Source organism: Psammomys obesus, unplaced genomic scaffold, assembly GCF_907164565.1.
Source record: "Psammomys obesus unplaced genomic scaffold, mPsaObe1.curated_primary_1811, whole genome shotgun sequence".
Classification (NCBI taxonomy): Eukaryota; Metazoa; Chordata; class Mammalia; order Rodentia; family Muridae; genus Psammomys; species Psammomys obesus.
The window spans coordinates 56,554-76,646 of record NW_026596277.1 but is presented as its reverse complement, the minus strand read 5'-3'; the positions used below and the strand labels follow the sequence as shown (position 1 = coordinate 76,646).

The 20,093-nt window shown below is 39.3% G+C and overlaps 1 protein-coding gene across 4 annotated transcripts in view; it reads left to right on the top strand.

Annotated features, from left to right (window-relative positions):
• The first annotated feature begins 2,908 nt into the window (after positions 1-2,908).
• Positions 2,909-20,093, top strand: part of Ogt (O-linked N-acetylglucosamine (GlcNAc) transferase) — a 44,932-nt gene continuing 27,747 nt past the window's right edge. For 2 of the 4 annotated variants that reach the window (XM_055596922.1, XM_055596925.1), the window contains exons 1-5: positions 2,958-3,205; positions 5,857-6,037; positions 6,828-7,071; positions 13,904-13,972; positions 17,397-17,513. In XM_055596922.1, coding sequence (XP_055452897.1) covers positions 3,169-3,205; positions 5,857-6,037; positions 6,828-7,071; positions 13,904-13,972; positions 17,397-17,513 — 648 coding nt within the window. In that variant the 5' untranslated portion in view covers positions 2,958-3,168. Of the gene's footprint in view, positions 3,206-5,856; positions 6,038-6,827; positions 7,072-13,903; positions 13,973-17,396; positions 17,514-20,093 lie in introns of all 4 variants that reach the window. The other 2 variants (XM_055596924.1, XM_055596923.1) reach the window with 2 other exon arrangements.

Below are 20,093 nucleotides of genomic sequence, written 5' to 3'. Positions count from 1 at the left end.
CCAATTAAAAAAAAAATAGGTGAAGTCAGTGAGATGGTTCAGTGGGTAAAGATGCTTGCTGTACAAGCCTGGTGGCCTGAGTTCAATCCCCAAACGTGTGGAGAATTCCGCAACGTTTTCCTTTTGACTTCCACACACATCGCATGCACAGTGTGGCACACTTGCCTACACACATCATTCACACACATAACAGTAAATATATTAAAGAAAGATTTCTGGAAGTTTTTTTTTTTTTTTCTTTTTGGAAGGTTTCAAGACCAGTTTTCTTCATTGTAACCAAATCCAAGGGGCTCTAGAATAGTATCCTCACACATCTGGAGAGGCTGGGGTGCTGCCAATGCATTTTGTTCAGCTTCATTTAACTTATGAAACAGTCTTCCAGTGACTGCAACTGGGTGCGCATCTCTTGGCTTCCTCCTCCAGTGCTCATGGTATTGCTGCAAAAAGTGAGCTTAAGTCAATAGATTTCTGGGGTGTTACAAGGGATAATAAGGCAATACACCATCAAAGATGTTACAGCAGCAGAGGCTGGAATAAGAATTGAAGCAGTTGACATATTTTACAAATGACTCCAAATTTAGAATTGCTGCATAAAAAAAAGAAGATAGGGGTCGGGGGAGTAACCAGAAAAGAAAAAAGTGAGAGGAACCCAAAAGCACGACCCTCCAGGAAATGTCCAGCACTAACTAACCTTCATCCTCTGACCTCCCCTCTAGTCTGAGGTTACCTTTCCAGACATTAGAGTCAAATGTACTTCATTAAAATAATCCTCAGTATTATTCTTTAGTGACCTTTTGGGTCTAACTAATGAAACTTAAAGTTCCTTGAGGGCAAAGATTTTGTCTTTTCCATTTTATGTTTCCCACAGTGCCTTGCATACAGAGATTTTAGTAAATATTACTTTATTGGCTAAAGAAGGTATGCTTTTCCTGTTAAGTCCCTGGAACCAAACCTCCAAGGTGCTATTATTGGAAAGCTCCTGGAATCGATTCTTTGATGTTTTCCATGCTAAGCTACATGAGCGTCACAGTCCGATTTTTCATAGCAGCTAAATGTCTAATAAAAGCCTCAAGACGCCTCTCCCAGATGAGAGAACCCCCGTCTGGTTTTCTATGAATCAAATAGCTTTTGGGCTGGAAGCATGAACTGACATTTAACAAGTTTACTTAATTAACTATCAGCACTAATCAAAAGGGCCTAAACATCTGCTAGTAGACTCTGGGACACCTGTTCTTTTTCTTTTTCTTTTGGTTTCTACAATTTCTTCACTTTTATTTATTTGTCTTTTTTATTTTTATTTATTACAATTAATTACAGTTTGTTCACTTTGTATACTAGCTGTAGCCCCCTCCCCCATTCCCTCCTAATCCCACCCTGCCTCCCTCTTCTTCTCCCATGCCCTTTCCCCAGTCCACTGATAGGGAGGTCTCCTCCCCTTCCATCTGACCCTAGCCTATCAGGACTCATCAGGACTGTCTTCATTGTCTTCCTCTGTGGCTTGGTTAGACTGAGCTCCCTGTTCTTAAAGCAGAAAAGCTGAGTGCATTCACCAAAGGTGGCACACTTGATGGGGGAGGGGCTTGCCAGGTATATCAAATGAAAAGATTGGTGCCTGGGACAGTTGTGTGGTGAACTTTCCTTTTCATTACGTGTGGTGATTCTATGAGGCAGAAGAAATTGATATTATCAACTCTCTTTGCACTCATATCCTTAGTTCACTGTTCAGTGATTCCAAGAAACTGGAGCAGCATTTGAGGATTTTTTTTTTTTAATATCTCATGTTGCCAAGGGGCTAGACAGCAAACATTTTTTTTTTCCTGAAGCTCACTGATTTTTTTTTTCCTGAATCAAAGTATTTTTGAAACAAAAAGGTTCTAAGAGATACAACTGCAGTTTCCTGTGGCTTGTAATAATCTCTTGCTGTTTTGAAAAGTTATCTTAAAAATATCTAAGAACAAAGCAGGAGCTATAAATTAATAATAATGTGACAAAAAAAAAAATGTCCGAAAGACGGACTTGAAATCCCAAGACGGTCCTAAGAGTTGTTTTGTCAAAGGAAGGCAATTCGGAATTCAATGCAGATGTGTGGTTTAGGCAGATGGCAAATGAACTTAGTTAGCTTTGTTGAATTGCCTTTTAAGTTTAATGGCATTCGCGGACCTTAACGATTTGCAGAGCCGTTTGGCGAAACGAAATCACAACTCAGAATCAGGAATTTTGATGAAAACGAATCATCTTTAACATTTTTAGGGTTGCTTTTGGCATGCGAACTCAGCAAGTCCCTGAATAACTGAGCATTTACCGTTACCGTAGACTTACTCTGCCAAATAGCACAACGATTTTGAATTTTCGGACTATAAGGTTCAAATCGGACACGTTTGGGTTCACTCAGCTCGTGAAAAGTATCAGTGTTTCTCATCAAAATAGTTGAATTCATGGGTGGAGTCCGAATCAAAAAGCATTCAAATCGGAACCGGCTCTCCCATCCTTTGAAACTGTTCCGTCTCTGAAACATTCGCATTTACTAGCTTAGAACTAACACGCTGGCCATGTAAACTACCTATTTCTTATGAACGGAGTTGATTAAACTTTTATAGACGTCTCTAACATTCCTACTAACCTCTACACTATTGACCAGGTAATAGACGCCTACTTTAGCACTTGCCAAAAAAAAAAAAAAAAAGTAATCGACGAGCATTTTATGCCCTTCCGCCTAGCTCTTAAAAACTTGTGGGCTCTTGCCCCACTGGGTGCCCTTAACACGGAGTTGCCTTGACAGGGTTGTCGCATGCGCTCTCTATAGTCATGTTTGTCGCAATGGACCTTAGGCGGAAGGTTACGTAAGAACAAGTGACTTTGATTACAGTCATTTTGTCATAGTGTGGTTACGGACTACCTCCGCGGGGTACTTGATTGTAACAGAAAGTAGTTCCGGCCTGTGTTGTTTCTTTCGGGGAGCCGTCGCCGCCATTTCAAGACAGTGAGAGGTAGATGTCTTAACAAGAGTTCTTAAGATTCGAGTCTAGTATCTTCTGCCTCCCCTTAAGCCTTCCAAAACCGTGATACGGCTGCTGCCCCTTTTCTACTATCTATAGAAACGTTCTCGCCAGTAGTGGCGGCCTTAGAAGTCAGTTACCCCCCTTCTTGTTCTATCTCGAGAAGCTCCAGATGGCGTCTTCCGTGGGCAACGTGGCCGACAGCACAGGTACCAGTGTCCCGTTCTTCTTAGGCAGACATCCCTTTGGGGTCTGGCGCCGCTTTGTATTTCTCATCACTCCTTTCCCTCTAACCATCCCCATTACATCAGTGGCATTGCTAAGCTCTCGAGTTCTGCCATCTGATCGGGTTTGGTGCTGTCGTCCGTTCGGTAAATATTCCCTAGTTGCTTGCTTACATTTTGCTTGCTTACATTTGCTTGCTTTGGGGGATTTTTCGTTGTTATTTAATCCCATCAATGTACTAGTCTTCTCTTTTGGGACTCTTCTTGGAATGGACTGTATTGGAATCTCTGTTCTCTCTGTCTCCATCGCAGCTGCTTTCTCCCTCAATTCCAGCTTGTCGCTCCCACCCGTGCGCTTCCACCTTCTCCCCAAGCCCCTTTCCGTTGGCCAGATTTGGTCCTTTTCTGCCAGTCTGGGGCGGGGGTGCTATTTCGATGGAATCCTAGCCTCACTTTGATCAGGTAAAGACTAGCGAAAGCTCGTCGATGTGCTTCCAAGTAGCCTGAAGAGGGGATCCCGCCGGTCAGCGGCTTGTGGTGTTCTTTGGTTGAATGGCCCAGTTTAGATTGGAAATTTCCAAGGGTTCTCGTAGCCATCGCCCAACTGCATCCGCTACCCCCGTCCTGAGTTTCCCACCCCGCCGGCCCTCCCCGCTTGTGGCAACCACACCCTTCCTCTGTGAGTGTGCCAGCCCAACTGTCGTTTCCTATCCTTGGGGGAGAAACCACCTCGTTGCATTGCTTGGCATTGACCATCCCGCCCTCCCAATTCTCTCTTTGTTTTACTTTCTCAGTGTATTCCTCCGCCGCCTCCTCTGGGTTTTCATACCCATTCTTTAGCCCAATATCTCTTTATTCATAGTTTTGTTTTTTTTTAAAGTTTCCATTTTTGCTTGAAGAGTTTGTAAAGCAACTGGAGTGTAGGTGCACAAGTGCAAAGCTATTGCCCCTTTTCGACAATTCATTCCTGAGCCTTCTACTGAAAATAAGAAAACAACCAAATTATAGGAGTGTCCTTCAACTGCCTTTCCAGATTGAGGCTATTTGGGGCGGGAGAGAGTGGGGAACCTGGCTGCGGTTCTAAGATTTCCAAGAGGTTATTGTTTTTTGTTGTTTCACAGTTGTGGTGTGTCAAGGTTTTAGTTGCTGGTTTTGGATATTGGGAAAATAATAGATGAATCTTCAAGAGTAACTCATCCATGATTTGACGGGAGTGGGATTAATAATTAGTCCGATCTCCACCTCCCCATTTCTCCACTGAGATTTTCAAAGATGTGTTAAAACTTACCCTTTTCTGACTGTTATCTTTATTTGAGGACATGGTCATTTCCAGTATTAAAAGAGCAGATAAGCAACTTTGAAAAGTGACAAGCAAAGTGCTAAATTTAGGAGCTAAAAGTGCTATGTTCTTGTCTGAAATGCAATTTTCTAGTTTATCGTCCAGCTTCAACCTCAGATTTGGACACATCTTTCTGGTCTTTGTTTTTGTGGTCAGCTGTACATTCTGTCAGGAAATTGCTTTCTGGAGTATTCAGAGCTCTGGTATGGGGGAGGCTTGGCTCAAATTTGAGCTTGTTCCCATGACCTTGGTAAAATTGAGTACTAAGTCTGGTTTCCCAGACTAAGCATCCAGACTGGAGAGTGTTACGGTTGAACTAATAATGTATTACTGTGGAGAAAATGTTTACAGCTGAGTCTTAGGCATGCACCTGAATTTTGTTTTTTTTTTTTTATGTTATCTAAACCAGGTACCACGGAATAAAAGCATTTTTTTGTAATTTATTATGTTATATTTCATGCATTGTTTTATATTGCAGCATTTTAAAGGTATTCTAATTGTAGATTGTTGCCTAGTTATTGACTAGAGAGTTGTTTTTAATGTTTTAATCCTTCAGTGAAAGTCATGAACATAGCAGAAAATGTTAGCGCTAAGGCAGTGTGGGTGGGATTTAGCTGATTTGGTCTCCTTGTAAGTCTTCAGTAGAGAACAACACTGGGGTCTTTGTTTAAAATGTTTGAACCCATTAAATGCTTTAGCCCTTGACTGATAGATAGATCATCTTGTTAATCAGCTGCTTTAAAAGTTGTTTTTCTTAGGCTGGCTCTTTCAAAAAATCAGGCTGTAAAACTCACAAACATAAACATAAAGAATAAAAGAGACACCTGGTGTACCGACCCCACACTTAGAAGAATGTTACAATACTTCAACCCCTGCAAACTCAACCTGAAATGTTGGATGAAGTATTGTTAAAACTAGGTTATTCTGATAATAAATCCTTGTAACTCTTTCAGATTTCATGTTTAATGGTTTGAGTCCGTATAGTAACTTAGTTTAGTGAGTTTAGTGAATCTACCTATGATTTATAATTTCAACGTTCAAAATAAAAAAAAAATCTCATTTGGAAGTAAATGTCACTGTGTTGTTTAGAATAGGAAGCATTAATAATGGGCAAATTTAAAGGAGATCAATTCTGTAGACTGGGATTTAAAATAATAAGCAGAACACTCTAATGCTTTACATAATTTCAAGCATTTTCATCTTTTAAGTTTAATTTACCATATTTTTACATTTTTTGGTTTGCATTTCTAACTTTTTGTTCCCCCCCCTTCCCTCAAATGTTTTGATGATTCTCCAGAACCAACGAAACGTATGCTTTCCTTCCAAGGGTTAGCTGAGTTGGCACATCGAGAATATCAGGCAGGAGATTTTGAGGCAGCTGAAAGACACTGCATGCAGCTCTGGAGACAAGAGCCTGACAATACTGGTGTCCTTTTATTACTTTCATCTATACACTTCCAGTGTCGAAGGCTGGACAGGTAGGAGATAATTGGGTAACCTGCCTCTGGGTGCTAAGCTTAAAAATAATTAAATATTTGAACTTGAGTTTTCCAGCGCTGGGTTCATCTGAGCCACCACTGCACATGTGCTCTTTTGCTCACTTCTGACATGCTTAGCTGCTAGTTTTTTCCCCCTGTTTTGTGGGGGTGAGCATATTATCAGTATGACTAGGGTTTTTTTTCCCTAGATTATATTACTTGGGGCTGCTGCTTTATTAATTCTTTTCAGGTAATTATTTTTAGTGTACATCTGAGCATCCATACCTGTCAGCTTGAGGAATTCTGTGGTAGGAGAATGTATGTTCAGGTTGGAAATACTCTAATCAAATTGTTGCCGCTTTTAGCTAATCTCTTGAATTAATCGAAAAAGAGAAGAATTTGTGCTGTGAATCTTTTAGTAAATTATCATTTTGGCACATTTAGGCAGTTGACGACGCGTGTCATTAAATCTTGCCAACAAATGGAAAATGAGACTCATGCACCTAGCATTTTTATTCTTTATCTTAATGATCATGTTATATGATGCGACAGTTTGGTAATAGAGTTTAATATAAATGTTCTTGCATAAGAACTAGCTTTCCTATATGAAATCTGGATACTCTCATCTTAAAAAAGTTTGAGTTTTCACACTTTTTTCCTGCTGTGTGCTAGCTAAAGGATAATGTTCTGTATCACAGGATTTTTTGGGAACTGTTAACAGTTGCATATGAGCCATGCCTCATTTTCTCTAACATGCCTATCCATGCATCAACACTTTCCACTTTTCCAGATCTGCTCACTTTAGCACCTTGGCAATTAAACAGAATCCTCTTCTAGCAGAAGCCTATTCGAATTTGGGAAATGTATACAAAGAAAGAGGGCAGTTGCAGGAAGCAATTGAGCATTATCGTCATGCCTTGAGGCTCAAGCCTGATTTCATTGATGGATATATTAACCTGGCAGCAGCCTTGGTAGCAGCAGGTGACATGGAAGGAGCAGTGCAAGCGTACGTCTCTGCTCTTCAGTACAATCCTGTAAGTAAAAGTATATCAGTTTTTTTCCCTTCATAGCAATCCGGAAAACAAACACGCGTTGCTTGTTAATTTAAACAATAGTTTTTTTCATGAAAGAAAGTCAAGAGTTGAGAGATGTTGTTGCACTTCAAATGATGAATTTGCTTTGATTTGGTCTGTGTAACATTCAAAAAAAGTCCATCCTATTTAGGAAGCTAAAAATGCATAAAAATTCTTACAAAAATTTTTATCAATTTTTTTGTAATGCTAATTAAACTTAAGACTCACGATAGTTTTTTTGTGCTATTTTAATGAACTTGGGATAAATTCTGATGGATATTTGCAGCAGTTCTTTTTTAAGGAACACTTGGTAAATGGCCTTAATATATAATATAAAATGGTTTTTTAAAAGGAGCTAGTATATTAGTGAGATGAATACTAGATTACAAAACGTTCTCAGTATTTTCCCAGTATAGTTAGAATAGTAGAATTAAGGCAGTTGCATGCAGGTCCAGACCGGACTTGGCATTGTTCTTCATTTCTTTTTAAATCTAAGTTGCATGAGTTTTCAGGGAGCAAGTGTATCTTGGTTGACGGACGTCAAGGTCATACTGTATTAGAGTCTGTGAAAGATCAAATTATATTTGTTTGTGTGAAACAAACAAATAAAAATTTAAAGATGCAGGGATGTAGAGCTTGCTCTTGAAACTGTTGATGTGATAGAGGGAAAGTGGCTGTAAACCTTTAAGAAGTAAGTGGTAGGGAATGTAGGGATGAGGCATGGGTCCTGGCAGCATCAGCATATATTTGAGCTACATGGGTTTTGAATCACCCTGGGAAGTGCTTAATAATTGGTACAGCTGCCATTATCAAAAGTTTTGTACAAGCTCACACCCTGCTACTTCAGATAAATATCTTTTTGAATCTTTACCATGATTCTTTGATGAGGGTGGCACTATTTCTAGTTTTACCAATAATAAAAATCTCAATAGACTCAAGCTTATGTAACTTTCTTGAGATCATGTAGCTAGTAAGCAATGGTGAAGGAGATGTTGAAACTTGAAGTTATTGAAGCAAATGTTGACATGAACAAGAAATGAAAGAGAAAAAGAGCCTTCTGAGCCCGAAGGCAGCCCTTTAGCACAACCTGGAGACCAGAATATCAGCCTGCCTCTTGACTCCAATTTTATAGTTTAGAAAACTTAAGCTTATTTTACTAATTTGCCAGAACTCTGTGATCATTTTTCATCTTAATGTCTTTTTAACAACTATTTTTTAAAGTTAATTTTGAAAATGTGTAAGTTTCTGTTTTTATTTTTTTAAAGATACAAATCACTGTGTGGGATGGCTGTTTTCTTTGATATGTATAGAGTTTGAGGCTGGGCAAGTGTTCATTGGAATAGCTACCTTAGTTTAGTTTCATGGTGCTTTTATTTGTGGGTTCAGTATAATGATTTTTATTCATTGGTTTTTTGTTTGTTTGAAGACAGAGTTTCTTTGTGTAGCCTTGGCTGTCCTGGGACTCAGCTCTGTAGACCAGGCTGGCCTCACAAGATCCACCTGCCTCTACCTCCCAAGTGCTGAGATTAAAAGTGTGTTGCTGCTGCTGCCCCCCAGCCCACCTCCAAGTATTCATTGATTCTTTTTGTTGTTGTTTTTGTATTTTAAGACTTAGACCTGGCTGGCCTGGAACTCGAAAAGATCCCCTGCTTCTACCACCCTGAGTGCTGGGATTAGCACAGGTGCCTGGCTTAGCTCAGGTTTTTAGTTGTTTGTTTGTGTAGCAAAACAGTTAACTTCGCTAAACCACAGGATTATATTGAGAAGGGAAAAAAAGCGTGAGAGACAAACTATCCTACTTTCTAAATATAGGCTATGTATAGTTTATATTATTAAATATCTTACCTAGTAACAGGAAACTTAGCATCATGTCCTTCCAAAGAAGCAAGGTAGCACTAAAATCAATCTTGAGTTTACTTCTTGTTGGCATTGGTGGGTCCCTGTCTACCTGTTTCTTGTAGAGAGGGATGCTTCTTTATTTCTCTGTTCTTAACAGTAAGAATGAAAGTGGGATTGTGTGAACTCTCAATTTTACCTAAATACACCACAGTGGTTGTGTTGTAAGTTTTCAGGATATCTAATCCTAACTAGATGAAACTTTCTGTCAAATGCCTGTTGATTCAGTGCTGCCTGTGTTTTGAGTCTGCCTCATACAATGTGTTCTTTGTGATGTATGAATTGCTACTCTAGCATGAGCTAGAATCGTAGGTGCAGTTGGCAGTCTGAAAATTAGTTAAAGAAACTCAGGTTATTTTTTTTTTTTTTTAGCAGTGAAAAATGAAAACGTTAGGTTCGTTTAGTGGTTTTCAGCAGTGCATCTCTTGTAAGTTTATAGATAAGACAATTTAAAACTTAGTCTGTGACTTGGTTATACAAGTTTTGAGTAGATCTGTTGCATATATTTATATTTGGAGCTGACTTTTGCAATGTTCTATGGCATAATCCATTTGCTGAAACTTTAGCTTGTCATATTTTAAGGTGCTGTTTCTTCTGGTGATCTTTCTTTGGTTAGCACAGTAGAATTGCTCATACTCGACAATTCCTTTACAAATCATGCATACAATTCTCCTTTGTGTGATAGCTATGAGCTTGAGCTGCTCTGTTGTGTAAGTTGTTGAGATGTTTCTGTTGTGATGTGAGATACACAGTGCTGATAGCTGCTGCCATCCCAGTCTGTGTTACTGTCTTGTTGATTTTGTTGCTGCAAAGAGTCCCAGACAGCTGCCTGGTGAGAAAACCTTTTTCTATTTCCCTCCACTCTGCTTCTGGTAAGGTTGTTTGGCAAGGGTTGCATTTAAATAGTCAAGTGCTTATTGTTGTGTATGATGCTTGGTGAGGAATTGCGGAATGTGTTCTAGAGGGGTTATCATGTGAGACAGACCTGACCCATAAAGGGAGAATAAAAGATGTATGCTCCTTGGGTGATCATTGCTGGAGAGTATTAATCAGAAGATTTGTTTGAGAGGGTGCTTAGAACCTAAGCATTCTGTAGGAAGGTAAACAGCAAGTAGACTTAGCAGGCTGAAGTGGCAAGTCAAGTAGTAACAAGTGAGTGCAGTAGAGCAGAGTCAATTGGAAGATTTCAAAAGAATAGAGGCTGTGGAGTTTGAATTTAATTTGAGAGGCAGTTGAGAACCACTGTAGGTTTTTATCAGTCTGATTTTCCTCAATGTGTACGTATGTAGAGGGATGTTAAGGGGTCTAAAGGTGGAAATTTAAAAGGAAAGTTGGGAAGCAGTTGTTATAGTAGGGAGGGATTGTTACATAGGAACATCTTTTTTCTGATTCCTTACCTTTATAATGTTTTTCCTTGTTTTTTGATGCCCTATTCCTTTAAGTCTCTACCCTGCTCTGAAGGCCTAGATTAAATCTCTCCGTTGAGTGTGTCTAATGTATTTTCCTTGGTTTTAGATGTATTATTAATTCAAGGTTTTCATGAAAGATATTAGCTAGCGATGGACAGAATGAGCCAGGTTTAAGCAAAGTGATTCTCTTAGCAGATACTATATTGATTTGACAGATGAAGCAGAGTTTGATACAGGGTTTTGAATGGACTTTTTTTTTTTGGAGAATTTTAACATTCTTGTATTTTGTAGACATTAAGTATTCGTGTGTATGTGTGTGCATTTGGATTTCAGATTTCATGTGTTTATTGTTTTGGTTTGTAAAATAGTGGTGTGTGTGTGTGTGTGTGTGTGTGTGTGTGTGTGCTGTATCCGTGCACATGACTTTAGTGCTCTTGGAGGCTGGAAGAAGGTATACTGTTTCAGATACCCTGGAGCTGTAGTTATAGACAATTTACAGCTGCCTTATAAGGGTACTAAGAATTGAATTCAGGTTCCCCGAAGAGAACATGTGCGATTAATCACTGACCCATCTGTCCAGTCCTATTTTGGTGTTTTTGAGAGAGATTCTCACATAGTATAGGCTGGCCTTGACCTGACTATATAGCTGAGAGTGACCTTGAATTCATGATTATCCTGCTCCAACTTCCCAAGTGCTAGGATTATTGACGTGTGCCACCATGCGAGCTGAAGATAGTTGTTTTATTTGTATTTGTGATACTAGGGATAAAACCCAGACCCTTGAATACCAGGGAAATGTTCTGCCCTAGAGCTCTACTCTCAGCCACTCTGTTCTACTTAACAGGACATGTTTTGCCTTTTCCTAAAGTGGACTCATTAGTTTAATGTATTCTGGACAGTATTTATATTCATTCTCATCATCTTTTTACAGTTCTGGAGGGTCTTTGGCATACTAGGTAATTTTTCTACCAACTGACTTACATTGCTAGTCCATAAAATCTATTTTTGTTGTACTATGCTGTGATGAATGTAGATGATACAACTAAATATAGAATATGATCCATCTATGAGTTTATAGAAACTAGCTGGTAAAATTATGTAACAGTGGGTAAAAATATATAGATGGGACTAGAGAGATGGCTCAGTGGTTAAGAGCATATACTGCTCTTCTAGGGGAGCGAATTTCTTATTCCAGCACACATGTCAGGTGGTTCACAGCCATCTGTAACTCCAGCTGCAGGAGAAACCAACACCTCTAGCCTCTGAGGATACCTGCACTGATATGCACATCCCATATTCATAACTAAAAGAATAAATCTTTTGAGCTGGAGTGGTGACTCAGAGGTTAAGAGCACTCGCTGCTCTTCCAGAGGTCCAGAGTTCAATTCCCAGCAACCACATGGTGGCTCACAACCATCTATACTGAGGTCTTGTGCCCTCTTCCGGCATGCTTGCAGACAGAATGTTGTATAGAAAATGAATGAATGAATGAATGAATCTTTTAAAAGTACAGTCATTAGTTACTTATTGTAGTATTTCTGATTTTTATGGTTCAGAACAGCTATAGAGATTGGTGAAAGTCTAAAGATACATATCACCCAGTAAGAAGTAGTAGAAGGAACTTGTGTAAGCAGATTGGAAGGGGTATTTAGCCATAACCTGCCAAGCAGAGGGTTACCCTTTTGGTTCAAAGGAGGAAACCTACACGAAGTAGGTAGCAAGATGATAGAATTTGCAGTCAGTATTTCACAGACTGCAAGTGGGATTCCAAAATGTTTAGACTAATTACAGAAGTCGATTAGTCTGTAATAAGATTAATGGTGGTCTGGAGAGATGGCTCAGAGGTTAAGAGCACTAGCTGTTCTTCCAAAGGTCCTGAGGTAAATTTCCAGCAACTACATGGTGGCTCACAACCATCTATAATGAGTTCTGGTATCCTCTTCTGGCCTGCAGGTGTACATGCTGGCAGAATACGGTATAAATACTAAATAAATAAATTTTTAAAAAAACAAAAAAAAATAAGATTAATGGTACCCGTGAGTTTTTGTTTGATTTATTAAGTTGGTTATTCATTCATCTATTTAAAGTCAGAGTCTGATCCTGTAGTATAGGCTGGCCTGAAACTCACTACAATATTACTTGGAGTGGGTGCTGCAGGCTTGATTGAACTCATGATGGTTTTCCTCACTTTCCTCAGTTTCCCAAGTTCTGGGATTACAGGTGTGTGTTACTGTGCTTGGCATATGTGATGCTTTGTGGATTAATATCAGCCTGTGCTTAAGGTCATGAGAAGATAGCTATAGCCTTTCAAAGCATTAGTCATTGCTTGAGGGACAGCACTAAGTCAGGTGGATCATGGAATTATCCCAGTTTAGCCATTACCTTATTGGCAGCCTTCTTGGTTCATCCAGTGGGTGACAATGAACAGTACAGAAGCAGCTTTATCAGTAAAAACAAACCAATTCTGGAACCCATTACATAGTTGCTGGAAGAACAAAATATATGATAATTCTTTGGACTAGTTGATAAAATTTCACTTTGTAAGATTTAATTTAAGGTTCTTTCACCCATGTAACAGTTCAGGATGATAAACGTACCTCATATTGCCATTATTTCTGCTTGTTATTGCCTGAAAAATTCCACTGACTAGCAGACTATGCAATAAAAATTTAAGCTTACTGTCTGTTGAGTGTGTCATATGGATGAACAGACTGGACTAGCAACACAATTGAGCTGCTAATAAAAAGCAGTGTCAACCACTTTTCATTATTCGCCCACTCAGCCCTGATGGCACTTAATACTAATGAGTAATGTAGTGGCAGGTGGCAGGATTGAGGCTGTGTGGTTGAGTGGTAATCCTTCTGCCTAGGCATGAAATGAAGTCAAGGTTTCTAAATAAGCCTGAGAGGCAAAGGGTAGGTTTGTTGTTGATAGTTGATCACTTGCTAAGTGCAGTGCTGTTTTTCCTCACTGTGGAAAATTTCTGGTCCTTGATACAGGAGTGATTCATCATAACCTTGAATAAAAGAGTTGAATAAATATTCAATCATTTTTTTCCTCCAAAGGGTTACATTTGGAGAGTAGAGAGTCTCTAGAAAGGTCTTGCAGTCTTGTGTTTGAATATAATTGAGGCCAACTGCATTTGAAAGGATGTTAGACAATAGTGTCATATACAGATCTCCCAGCCAGGAATGGAGCGGTTTATAGCAAAGCACATTTATATCTGTGCAGCTAAAGATAGTATTCATACTAAGCAAGAGAAATAAATTCTGTAAGTATGGTCTCGTAAGTTCAGGTTAGCTTTTCACCATCAAGTTACTTTTGGATTTTCTGGGAATTATTAGGAGATGAGGAGTTATATGCTTAAGTTTGTCAAAATGCTGCTTTTAATTGACAATAAAATGACAGAGCTAGATCTGTAGAAATGATGTTGGGATAGTTTTGATGAGAAAATGGAATAATTAATGATACTGTCCTTGGGTTTCTAGGATTTGTACTGTGTTCGCAGTGACCTGGGGAACCTGCTCAAAGCCCTGGGTCGCTTGGAAGAAGCCAAGGTAGGTGTTTGCTAGAACACATTTAAGCATTAGTTATGAAAACCTGTACCTTTTGCCAAGTCTTCAACTCTCATTGAGCTATCTTCACAAAATAGTACTATAAAACTGAGGAAAACTGTCAGCATGACTTGCCTCAGACTAGAGCAGGATCAGGCTTTGGCATATCTGTTCTCAATTTGGGGGTAAAGCAAGACCATAAGGATTGTGGAGCCTTTTTGCTGAGCTAGATCATCTTTATAATAATGGGCTCCATCATGATCTTATGTAGGAATCAATAACATTCCTTCAAATCTGAGGCTTGCCTGCTAGTGACAAGCAGAGTGCCTGTGATTTGGCTCAAGACGCCTATATGATGCAGGTGCCATTGAAAACGCTGCTCTTCTAAGTCCTTTGTGGCTTGTAAGTGGAGAGGAATTTCATCCAAATGTTACCCTGTAATACTGGCATTTAAAATTCTTATTTAACCTTCCTCCCTTCATCTTCCTCACCCTTTTACAGTGGAAGAAAGGCTGTTAAAATATTGCAAATTAATAATTGGAACATCCTGCCCCTTTTGTCCCCACTCCCTCCCCAAATTCCTTTCTCTCTTTTCCCTAATCCTAGTTGTCTACCTTCTTTTTCTTCCTCACTTCCTTCTTTTATTCTTCCCCACCCCACCTCCTTAAAAAAAAAAAAAAAAAGTCAGAAGGACAAAGCTGGTTTGTTTGGGAAATGGACTGATCGAAAGAAAACTTGCCAAAGTGGAAAGGTGGCTTTTAGCATTCTGTGTTTCCAAATAATGAATTTGAACACCAGGTTGGGTTAATTAAAGCTTTTGGTATAATTTACAATTAAATTTATAAATGCAGTTGTCTTGTTACAAGCCACCTTACGCAACCGCGCTGCAGGGGTGAGGAGTGGGGAGAAACCAGAATGCTTCTGAAACTCCCACTTGTTGCTCTGAGCCCCACGCGCATGCTAATGCGTGGAGTGTATGCGCAGCGTAGCTGTCTGTTTGACTGCTCATCCAGGGAGGGAAAAGGCTTTTCAGCACCACCTAATGTTAAAAAAGCACTGGCTTTCAGTGCATAACTCATAAATTCTGCCAATACTGTGGATTAACCTTATGTAGGTTTCCAGCTGATGAACTATGTTGATTTTAATCTTAGCTGATAAAGCAATTGGTGATTTCTAGAACAAATATACACTTCTATCAATTGTCACCCCACCAAGCGGACAGCTAACATGAATTGCACTTCACTGCAGCTTTAGACATCGGTTTAGGCTGAGACGTTGCGCCTGCCTTAGGTTGCTGACTTCTTTATTTCAGAGCTCTGGAGACACCTAGTTTGAAAAATGTCATTCTGTTTTTTGTTTTATTTTTTTGTGAGAACTTAGTAAACCAGAAAATACTCTTGAGTGAAATGCAATGTCTTTCTTTTGTAATCAGTGCATTTGAAGATTCAAGCCAGCATACATTCCTAGTAGATGGAATCAAAATTAAGTTCTTTGTAGAAAGCAAAGAGCCTTTCTTCCAGCAAAATCTCCCTGCTGTATGCAATAGCCCTGATTAACCCTCTCCCTTCTGCATGTTTCCCATGTTACAGACTTGAGACTGTCCTCATTCCCATATGTAATAGACATCCAAAGAATTTCAATTGCTTTGTTGAACTTTTACTAATGATCTTGTTTTTATTTTCTCTCTTGTTTTTGGTTTTTCACCATTGATATTGTATTTAGAAGGTTTCAGGTGGGTGAAACCTCCTATTCCATGCGTAAGGTGCCTCGCTGAAGGGAGCTCGAGGCCTGGATCTAGGGCAGACACACAACCTCCTCCTCCTCTTCCAGCAAGGAACGCACCGAAAAGTCACATGATGAGAAATATGGTAACGGGTTTGTAACTGCCACAGCAAAACAATTTGCCTCCATGCCTGAATCTTCTGTCTTGTGGCTTCAGAAACAGCTTAAAATAATTTTATTTACAAGCAAGTTATGTAAAAGAATGTTTTATACTATAGCCACAATTCTGTCAAAAATAAGTAAAAGTTAATTAAGATATTTAAATGATTAGATAATTTACTAGTAAAAGCTTCTAACTCTTCTTGTTGTTCATTTTTTTTCCTTTTTCTTCTTTGTTTGGATTGCAGCATTCTGCTCTTCTGATGATGCGCTGTGACCCTGCAGTAGCGCAAAGGCTGCGCAGCGTTAATGCGCATTGCGTGCAAATGAGCCCCTGTGAACGGTTGACTAGATGAGTAATCTGATTGACTGGCTCACTCAGCCCTATTCTGTAGCCTTTTTGGATAAAATTGGGTTTTAACGTACCTTGAGTCCAAGTAATCTCCTTAAGCAAATACTCTCTACGGGCCTGTCTAGTAGATTAATGGATCTGGTTGGCCGTTTGCTGCGTCTAGGGGTGGTCTACGTAGCGCAGCAGTTCGCAGCGATTGCGCAGTATTAGGTGACGCCAGCGATGTTTGCGCTCGCATTACAGGGACCTCAACCTAGGTGCAATCCTGTCATGTGAGGTTTTATTTTCTTCCTCCTCAGAAAAGAGGGGTGTTGTGAGTCTGAAACTTAAAGCCTAAATGATAATGACTGATTTAGCAGAAATATTTTTTTGGTATGGCTCAGTAGCTTAGTTTTGATTTTAAAAAAGAACATTATTGTCATGAGCATCATTCCCTTCAACTTTTTGGCTTTCTAATAAAATGCGTGATGAGAGATTGAAGGCTTGGTGTGAAGTCCTGTGGGAAAGAAACTTTTTGTTATTGTTTGCCTTGTCTCATCTCCAGCTCACTTTGTAGTTGAGGATGAGCTTGAATTTATGATCCTCCTGCCTCCCCCTCCCAAGAATTTGGATTATAGGCTTGGTCCCCCATACACAGTTTAAGAACCAGACCTGTTTTCTATTTTCCTTTTTTATTTAATTAAGAAATCTGGGCGGGTTTTTTTGTTTGTTTTTGTTTTTGTCTGTTTTTGGTGTTTTGCTTTTGGTTTTCCTGTGATGTCTTAGCACTTTGCAGAACACATTTTGGGAAATGTGGGCTGGGGACCTTAGATTTCATGTGTTCTCTTGAACATCAGTCTCTAGAGTCCATAGGTGTTCAGATAAGAGAAGACTACCATCAGTATTTAGCACCATCCTGCCTTCCACATGGGTCCCAGGATGAAGATTGCTCTTTGGTTGCCAGAACTGAACATGATGGTTTGCACTTGGGTTCTGGTGGCGCAGGCGCAGGAGCAGGAGCAGCCAGCTGTGGCAGCGCATTAGTTTTAGCGCAAGCGAGCCTATGCTGCAGGGTCACTTTTGGCTGGTCAGAGAAGAAATAATGATATCACCTTCTTCCCCCTCCCCAATCTTTTTTGTTTTCCCTTTACAAATTTTCCCCTTTCCCCTTATCTCCTTTCCCCTCTCGTCTTCTTTCATTAAACCCTCCTTAAGGCATGTTATTTGAAAGCAATTGAGACGCAACCAAACTTTGCAGTAGCTTGGAGTAATCTCGGCTGTGTTTTCAATGCACAAGGGGAGATTTGGCTGGCAATTCATCACTTTGAAAAGGTTAGTCATTAATAATTTATATTTATGAAATGTTTATATGTATAGAGGGTTCTTACTAGAAAAAACAGGCATTTGCTTAACCAGCCTGAGGAATATTTTTGTTTCCCTGACAGAATTGCAACATTGATAGATGACATATGATATGGTAGATCTTGAGATTTGTACGGAGAGTATATGTTAGTCATTGAAAATGTCATTTTATGGGCTGGAGAAGTGTCTCAGAGGTTAAGAGCACTGGCTGCTTTTCCAAAGGTCCTGAGTTTAATTTCCAGCAACCACATGGTGGCTCACAACCATCTATAATGAGATCTGGTACTCTCTTCTGGCATGTAGGCAGAATACTGTATACATAGTAAATAAATCTTAAGAAAAAAGAAAAGAAATTTTTTTTTATTTATATCACCACTAGTTTTTGCCCCCTTTTAAAATTTAAAATTTATTTGCTCTCTTATTTTGTATTGTTTTAGGTCCTTACATATTATTATTAGACCCTTCTTAGAAGTGTGGTTTGCAGTATTTTTAGCCACCATGAATTATTTCTCTGTTTCTTTGCTGTGTAGTTTTAAATGATTGCATTTGTGTTTTGTTTTTTGTTGCCCATGCTTTATTTTAAATGCAAGGAGAACAAATACAACATGTGATCGCACTTAGCTGTGGAATCTAAAAAAACTCAGTATCAGGCTAAGGAGGTAGAGGTAGGAGGATCCTTGGAATTCAGTGACCAGTCAGCCAGCCTAGCCAAATTGGTGAGAGCCTCTGGCTCAAAAATAGGGTGGAGGGTGATTGAGGAAGGCATGCAGATCCAACCTATGTCATCCACATACATACACACTGGCACATACGTGAACATACGCACAAACATGTATATCTACTACATCAAACACATGTGTGCACATGCCCTTCACACGCATCACTTTCACAGAAAGAGTTGAAAGGTGAGTAACAAGTTTTTTTGGGAATAGAGGTTAATGTAGAGGCAGGAAAATATTGGCTAAAGGCTATACATTTGTAGTTGACTGTGGAATTAGTGAGCTATTTATCATACTGGATGGTGACTGCATGTGTATGTATTGTATATTTCAAAACTGCTGACTGCTTGAGCCCAGGAGTTCAAAGTGAACTTGGACAACATAGTGAGAACTTGTTTCACTTGACAAAATAGACTGAGAAGAATAAAAAGAAAAGCAAAATGAAGAAAAATCTGTATGTGTTGGCACAGGCTAGTAATTATAGCACTCAGGGGCATACAGCAGGAGAAGTTAAGAGTTCAAGGCTGACTTGGGCTGTATAGAAAGATTGTATCACATAGCAAAAGAGCAACAAAGTCTTAAAGGAGGGCTGTTTAAAAGAGGGCTGATGAGATGGCCCGGTGGGTAAAAGTACCTCCCAAATGCTGGGATTAAAGGAATGTACCACCAGCTCAGCTTATTTTTTTTTTAAGGTATGATAATGATAGTGTGATTATGTTGGAGTGAAAAAGGATTCTTGTTGCCTTCCTAGGATCCATATTTTTAAAGGGGATGAGATGTTTGAGATTTGCTTCAAAATTATCTGGAAAAAAGGAGAATAGTTTGGACTGCATGTTAAATAAAAGCCAATATGATTTATGAATTATTAAAGATGACGAGCCAAGACTTGGTTTTGTTGTCTTCTCTGCTTTTGTGTATTTTTGAAAATTTCTGTGATTTTTTTTCATAAAAGGGCCAGGTGTGGTTCATGCTTGTAATTTCAGCCCTTGGGAGGCTGAAGCAGGAGGATTGTTTTGAGTTCTGGACCACTCTGGGTTACATAGTGAATTCTAGAATAGCCTGGGCTGGCTGTAGTGTTAGACCTTACCTCAAATGTGTCATGTCTTTATCTGATAGAGGCTTGTTATCTATGTAAAGAGGAAGTATTTCTAGGACTCTTTAAAATACTTGAAATTATTTTTTACTTTCATCTTTTCAGTGTTTTAGTTAAATTTGCTTTTTCTAGAAGAATATCTTTCTAAGGTCTTAGATGTACTAGGCTAGAATTCTACCACCCAGCTAATCCCTAGCACCAGAATTCCATTTGCTTGTCCATAAAAAGTGTTTCATACAGCCTCAGGCTGCCTTCAAATTCACTGTGTAGCAGAGAATAATTTGAACTCTTCATCCTCTTATGTCTGCCTCCGAATCCCAACTTCTTGGATTATAGATATTGCCGTGCCTGTCATAATATTATAACTCTAATTACATATTTTACTGAGAACTTGCAGGTTGTGTTTATGGAACATAGGTACATAACATACTGCATTAAGAGATCACTGATTGTTTCTGCCAGTATCTCTTAGAAGAGTTAAAATGACTGAATAAAATAGGGAATACTGAAATACTCTCAATGGTGGCACATACCATTAATGGCAGCACTTAGGAGGCAGAGGCAGGTAAATCTCTGTGAATTGGAAGCCAGCGTGGCCAGAGCTACATAGTGAGACCCTGTCTCAAAGAACAAACAAAATAAATACTCTGCTCAGTTAAATTAGACCCATTTTGTTCTTGAGAAGGTTATTGCTTTATCCTTTCTCATGATATAGGACATGGAACCCCTTACTTAAGT